The sequence below is a fragment of the Tetrao urogallus genome (genome assembly GCF_951394365.1).
Source record: "Tetrao urogallus genome assembly, chromosome: 5".
Taxonomy (NCBI): Eukaryota; Metazoa; Chordata; class Aves; order Galliformes; family Phasianidae; genus Tetrao; species Tetrao urogallus.
In genome coordinates this window covers 48,600,610-48,608,394 of record NC_136818.1, presented here as the reverse complement: position 1 = coordinate 48,608,394, position 7,785 = coordinate 48,600,610, and the positions used below count along the sequence as shown (strand labels likewise).

The 7,785-nt window shown below is 39.9% G+C and overlaps 1 protein-coding gene across 1 annotated transcript; it reads left to right on the top strand.

The window, feature by feature from the left end:
- Nucleotides 1-1,533: 1,533 nt before the first annotated feature.
- Nucleotides 1,534-2,358, top strand: CH25H (cholesterol 25-hydroxylase; the record flags this gene model as incomplete). Its single annotated transcript, XM_079535970.1, has 1 exon — nucleotides 1,534-2,358. One exon carries the CDS (start codon nucleotides 1,534-1,536, stop codon nucleotides 2,356-2,358), a length of 825 nt encoding a protein of 274 aa, XP_079392096.1.
- Nucleotides 2,359-7,785: the final 5,427 nt, after the last annotated feature.

Genomic DNA, 7,785 nt, shown 5'->3' with positions numbered 1-7,785 from the left:
CCAATATTAGAATAAATGCTGTGTCTACAAAAGAGGTGAGTTCATAGGAAGCCAATGGCAAATTGTTTCCCTAAGTATTCAAAGGTTTGTTTGCCATTTTCAAGAAGCACAAAAGAAGTGATCTTGTAGCGTTGAATCAAGAACTCTTGTTTTTTATTACTGAAATACTTTCAGCAAATTAGAAATGCTGAGATTCAAATTTGCTAGCTTTTTTCTGCTCAGTGCTTGTCTGTGATCAAAAGAAGATTCTTTAGAGGACACTGGTCTAACCAGTGAATCTTTTATTTACATTAAGTTGTGATGCTTAGGTGAAGAATCATATCCTTGTACCATACTTAGTACAATGATGAATTCCATATCACATTCCTCAAAAATATTGGTATACATCTTAATCATCCCCTGGCCAGCAGGGACAGGGAGGTGATTGTCCCCCTCTACTCTGCTCTTGTGAGGCCCCATCTGGAGTACTGCGTCCAAGTGTGGAGCCCCCAATACAAGAAAGACAGGGAGCTGTTGGAGAGGGTCCAGAGGAGGGCCATGAAGATGATCAGGGGACTGGAGCACCTCCCCTATGAAGACAGGCTGAGGGAGCTGGGCTTGTTTAGCCTGCAAAAAGAAGGCTGCGGGATGATCTCATTGCAGCCTTTCAATACCTACAGGGAGCCTACAGAGGGAAGAGGAATCAGCTCTTTGAAAGGGTTGACAACTGCAGGACGAGGGGAAATGGTTTTAAGTTGAGGGAGGGGAGATTTAGGTCGGACATCAGGGGGAAATTCTTTACCCAGAGAGTGGTGAGGTACTGGAACAGGCTGCCCAGAGAGGATGTGGATGCCCCGTCCTTGGAGGTGTTCAAGGCCAGGTTGGATGGGGCCCTGGGCAGCCTGGTTTAGCATTAAACGTGGAGGTTGGTGGCCCTGCATGTGGCTGGGGGGTTGGAGATTGATGATCCTTGAGGTCCCTTCCAACCCTGGCCATTCTGTGATTCTGTGATTCTGTGATTCTGTGATTCTGTGATTCTGTGATTCTGTGAAACCTTACAAGATCTACACTGTGCTTCCAGTCTGAATGTAGTACCTATAACTTAGCTCCACTGACCACCAAACATCCATGGGTGAGACCTGGAGATTAGGTACATATACATCTTTGTAGCAGTCACAGAAAAAAATAAAAAATAGACTATGTTTCCTCACTTATAAAGGCAAAAGGATAGCAAAGGCTGATATAATGAGTAAAAGACAGCAGTCTTTCAAGTGTATGCAGTAAGTGGAGTGGAAAATATTCTTACCCCCTTCCACTGTTAGAGAATTCTACTTTTCAATTTATTTTTCCTACTATGCAAGTCTTTTGTGGAGCTCCAGTGATTACCTGACCAGCTAATTCTGTCCTGATTGTAATGCATTACACCACTTCTATACAGGAAGGGAACTTCCTCCTTAAAGCCAAGCTAAATAAGGAGTTTCTGGGCGGAGTTGTCTTCTGAGCAGCCTAGATAAAAGCTTACCAGGATTTACAGAGCCTCAGACTGCAATCAGCATGAACTGCAGCGTGCCGGACAGAGTGCTGCTCAGCTGCGCCATGGAGAGACAGCTGGATAGGCTGTGCCTCCAGTTTCTTTGGGACTTTGTCAGAGCAAAAGAGACATTAATCAAGTCACCGTTTTTTCCAGTGTTGTTTTCTTTTACAGCGTACATGGCTTTCTGTCTTCCTTATATTGCACTGGATTTTTTAAGCACTAGATTGCCAGACTTGAGAAAATACAAAATCCAGCCACAGAGCTATCCAACTCTTGGAATGATGGTGCCTTGCTTTATTCAGAGTGTGTATCACCATGTTGTGTGGATTTTCCCAGTGACATTTCTTCACTGGTACTGGAAACCAATGAATCTACCGGTGATAGCTCCAGAGCTGCCTCAGGTCCTGCTGCAAGTAGGAGTTTGCCTGCTTCTGTTTGATTTCGAATATTTCTTGTGGCATTTGCTTCATCACAGAGTGCCTTGGCTCTACAAGACCATCCACAAGGTGCATCACAAGCACGTATCGACATTTGCTCTTACTACGCAGTATTCCAGCGTGTGGGAACTGCTGTCACTGGGATTATTTGCTGCCATCAATCCATTTCTCCTTGGATGCCACCCTTTGACAGAAATGATTTTCTTCCTTGTCAACATCTGGTTGTCAGTGGAGGACCATTCAGGATATGACCTTCCGTGGTCAACTCACCGACTTGTGCCTTTCGGTTGGTTTGGAGGAGCACCACATCATGATCTCCATCATCTGAAATTCAAGTCAAACTATGCTCCTTACTTCACCCACTGGGACAGACTCTTTGGGACATACACAGAGTCACATCCTAATTAAGAATATTTGCCTATTTGCCTGTGGATGAATTTTTTGTTGATAAACTATACTGGGACATTAATTTTTCAAAGCTATACAGAAGATTGTATATTTGAAGCTACTTATAAAGTCTATGGCTATTTATAACAAATCCTTTTAATATATATATATTTGTTTGTATACTTGGAACTTCCTATGTTAAATGACTGCAAAAGGGATAGTAAATATCTGTTACTTGAGTTTGTTTGTGTAAAAGTGTAAAGAGATGTTCTCTCTTCTTTCTAGCTTTCATAAAGCATTTATTGTTTTACTGTATGATGTTTATACATACACCAGAGAAAATGATTTTACTGCTATAAGATGGTCTGTGATGTGAACAGAGAAGGTACACAGCGTGGATTTTGTGGAGTTGAACCTGCCGGGTCATATTAATCCACACTGATGTTGTAAAAAAAGGCTGCCAGGCAATCAGTACTAGTTTGCTGACTGTGCAATAATTTTGACATTTGTGTTTTAAATCTTGATGTTCCTTCTGTTTTTAAATAAATACAGTCCTTCCTTTAAAATTGTTACGTTTCAGGTTATTCATTCTTCTGTTCATATTAGGAACGTATGTGACTCCTTTTTCATAGGTGTAGTTTAATTCAGTTTTAGAGGTCCTTAAAATATTGTTAATTTATTTCAAAAGTGAACCAAATACTTTTTTTTTCAGAATTTTATTATGGTTAAGTAAATTTTGATTTGGGAGAAACAGAATATTGATAATGCATTTGAAAAGTCAGGGTGAAATTTCTTTATTACATCTTGGGGGAGCTTGAATTATTTTCGCTAAACTTACAGTGTGAGAACAGAACATTAAGCAGCCCCTTAATGAACAGGAACATTCCCAGTGTCAATCCTTCACAAACACACCAATTAATTAGAACTAGCATGTAAAAGCCTTACAAGGAATAGAAAGAGAGCTTCTGCAGAGTAAGGGATATTTCATTTAGATTTCAGGGGAGTACAATCAAAACTTGGAGGATCCTAAAGCACAGACTGACATGGCTGCATGTTGATGGAGGAACAGTTCTATGTAAAATAGTAGCCATGAAGTCTCACAGGACTCCCACTGAAAAAAGGACCCACATGAAGATATAAGTAAATCTTCAGTGCTTCCTTCAGCAGAACCCACATGGGTTTCCCATGTCTGCTGTATGCCATTTTAATGCTGATAATCTATCCTGTGTTGCTAATAAACTGCTCAGGAAAGTGATAGGAAAAGAGAAAGTGCAAATAACATAGAGAACGTGTACTGAATGCCTATGCATCATCACCCACAAATGTATCTGTTGTTCTGGTCAGTCCAGAAGGTTTTGTGGCCTTGTAGAGGCTATTTGTCCAGGAGAGTGAAGAGCATTTAGTAATTCCCACTCTGTGAATATTTAGGGGGAGCAGTACTTTTGGACACTGCATCTTTTAGATAACATGAAATAATGTTGATGAACTTCTTAAATAGTATGAAATGCTGCAGTCATTACTTCATAACTGTCTTAACTCTCTGGATATCACAGAAGTGCAACACTTTTTTTCAGTGGTAAAAGCATGACACAAAATAGCATCCTGAGAACAAAAATGGAGACTGAAAATGATTACAGAACTGGAATTTTGTTATGAGTTTATTCAGCTGAAGGAACGAATTCCAAATCTTTCTGATTATTATAATTTTAAGTATTTTGGGGTGTGCTACAAAGAAAAGTAAATTGGCTTTTTTTTTTTTTTTTTCTTTTCCAAATGCAGGAGGCAAAATGCAGTCTCTGATTTCTTTGAGCTGCTTAGCCATCTTGAGGCCATTTTGAGGTATCCCAAAGTTACCCTCTCAGTTCTAGAAATCCCATCTAACTCAGATCAGCAAATACTGAACATCTGGTGTGGATGCTCTGTGGTTTTAATGGGTTATGCCATGTAATATAAGCATTTATGTAACTATGCACTTTAATAGCCTGTTTTATGTACCATTGACTCTCTAAGCAAAGTAAAGGCTGAATTTGTTATGTCTCTATAAGAAGCTAAGAGTAAATGCCACAAGAAGAGTTGTAGCTGTACTCATAGGGATTATTATGCTTTTTATTTGTGCCTGTAAAGCTTAGCAGTTGGTATAACAAATACTTTAATGCTAGAGAAGGAGTCTTAATCACCTGCAGGCAAAACAGGGATTGCAATTATTACGTCAAGAGAGAGAGTCACATTCAGAACTGACAGCAGGAAGGAGTCTCAAAATGACAATGCAAAGAGACAATCCTCTTCATGAGAGTTCCACCTTCTTCTTTGTTCTTTACATCCCAACTGTTTGCATGACTTCACAAAGATGCCAAGAATGCATTTCCTCAAATATGGAAATTTTCCCCAGGCTGTATCAATACTGAACTTCTTGCCAATCAGATCTGGAATCTTGTTTTAAAGGCTTGTTATTGCATGAGCTTGGAATACAAATAAAATAATTGTCATATGAAAATTTTCCAAGTATGGCTTATTTACATTCTGCGTTACAAATCTGTGTCATTATGAGATGTTCTTAACATACCTTGTCCCTATTTCTTCAATGCTTTGTAGGTAATACAAGCTTTAAATCTCAAGAGGTTGAAAAGTTTGTTGAAATAGTCTGTGGGCATTTTGAAGCACATTCTCCAACAGTGCACTATAATATAACTGTAGATGTATATATGAGAAAAAATTCTGAGCAGAAGACCCAGGGAAACATGTAACCTCAGGCTTATGCAATTTAATGAAAAGCAAAATAGGAACAAAAACATATACTGGAGACAAAAAGACAAAACAAATAGAAATTGTTTTTTTATTCTGTTTTTGTTGAAAATTCAGCATATTCTTTTTCACCGAGTGTGAGAGCATAACAAGTTTTATGTCTTGATGACTGGGATTTTAAAACAGGATTTTACAGATGTTACTTCCTATATTTCCATTTCCCCACAGTCTTACTGCAAGTTTTCACCAGGCAAATGGAACAGTGTAACATTGCCTTGTAAGAGTTTATGTCACACAACCACAACCAACTTTCCATCTTCTGTTCCAAAATTCTCCTAGCTTCCTTCCTCATTATAACATGGTGTGATGTGCCACAGACTTCCTACCTAATCTGCTGGAAGCTTAGCTGTCTCTTGTGATTTATTAGCAGATAGTGGATGTTTGCACAGATCTTCCAAGCTGTAAAATGCAAATGAACTGCATTTAAGATTCTGGGCTTGTGTGCTGGGCTTTCTATGTGCCAGTGTGCACAAATGTTTAGACTGGTCCTGCACTGCTCAGTATAACCCAACCCGAAAGTTATTTGTCACACAGTCTGGAGTTGTGTTTATTGTAACATTTTCCTTATTAAAAAAACAACCAGACTGTTGATTTCCAGAAATTCAAATGTGTTTCTAATTTGTGGAAATTTGAAGTGGCTCAGGACACACGCACACACACACACACCAAACACAACTAATAAAAGCATTCCAGAATTTTAAAGGAGTCAGAATTCATATAGAGAGGCTTTTAGCTGTGAAAAATAATGCTGAGCTTTTTTCTTTTTCTTTTTCTTTTTTTTTTAATTTTAAGATTCTTTTAAATCTTTCTTTTCAGACTTTCTTTTTAAAAAAGACTTGAAACTTACTAGTCACCTCATCACCTGAACTGTACAGCTTGCCATAATCAAGGCTATAGATGTGTATAGAGCAGGGAAAGGAGAGAAAGGACAAATCCAGCAACCTGTAACAGGTAATTCCACCTTTGATCTGCACACATTCAAATATACCTTTGTATTGTCAGCTAGAACATTAAGTTAAAAAAACAAACAACTGAGCATTAAGATGCCAGGTTTTACTTATGGAAAACCAAGACAAGATGGGTGACTGGTATCCGTCTTTATTTCAATGTAAGGAGTGAAAGCATAGTCTCCAACAGATACACAATTTAGAGAGCTGTGGAAAAATAGATAACCAGAACTTCTAGGAAGAGTTTAAATAGTACATACTTTCATTTGCCTTCGGAACTGAATAGCTAGCAGTATGGGGAGGTTTGATAGCCCAGATTCTAGGATGAGCTATTCAAAATCTGTTTTTAAGCTGATATGATATGAAAATCAAAGTGATATGAAAAAGTACTGCTAAGAACCATATTGACGTAAAGCTGTTCATATGCTTTTTCAGAATTTACAGAAGCTGTAGACTACAATCTTAAGAAAAAACATAGTTGGGTAATTACAGTGTCCCTTTAAGTGATTATTTTAAAAACTTCTGGAATTACTCTGACTCAACAGTTCGTCAAGCTAGCCAGAAAAAAAAAAAAAATAAAAAAATGGGAATGACATAGATGCATAGGATTGGAGCAATTAAACACTATGTGTATGCTCTGCTGATGGCAAAGCTTATAAAACCTGCAATCTCAGAGGTGGCCTTATCAGCTGCTTACAGAGAGAGCAAATGATTACCAGCTGCCTTCCCTCCCTGATGTATTCAGTGCCTTCTGCACTGCTATTCTCTGTCTCTGGTGCTCCTAAACACTTCTCAGCTGTTGATGGCCTCCTTTCAGGAAGCTGATTGAGTACTGCCAGCTGGATTGCCAGTTTTGCAGTGTTTCTTCACTTAGGCAGTCAGATGACTGTTCCCTCGTGCCTGGAAAAAGCCAGCAGTTGAGAACAAACTAAATATACTGCATACACAAGCCTGCTTGTGTGTAGGGGCTTATACCTCACAGCCTGTTCTGAAACCCGTCTCTATAGTCCAGCACTTGCCTCTTTCCTTTTGTGCTCAGCTCCACGCAGGTTGACCTGCAGTTCAGGTAATTTTCTGTGTTAAGGGCCTCCTGCATTGAGACCATCTTAAGGTAGTTTTCCCCTCCTTAGCCCTAGTCTTGTGAGATCATGGTTTGTGTATATGCTAGTTGAAATGGCCTTAACTCATGTAAGTATGTGGATGGTAGTGGCTCAAATGCTTCTGTTTGTGGTCTCTCCAGAGTATGAGTGTTAGGTCCTCTTGTGAGGACTTTGAACAGATGCCTCAGGCTTGATCGTGCCACATCCAACCTGGCCTTGAGCCCCTCTAGGGATGGGGAACCCACAGTCTCTCTGGACAACGTGTTGCAGTGCCTCACCATCCTGTCATTCTGGTATGGTCAGTCCCAACATGACTGTACTCAGTCTGTACTCAGGAAAGCTTGAGGAAGAATAATGGCTGTGGTGGAGAGGAAAGCCAAGGAGCGTTTAATGCCTGGCTCCATGGTGTTGACTGGGTCCAGACCCTGTTCCTCTGCTCCCATATCTGTAGTCTGCCCTGGTCTTGACAGCACTCAGTTCTTCTTGCAGCTTGCTTGTGGGAATCACTTCTTCCATTGGCAGCCTTTCTGCCCTCCTGGCCTCTCTCTGTGCTGGGTAGTTTGGGCACAATTGCTAGCAGGTGACTAGGGGGCAATTAA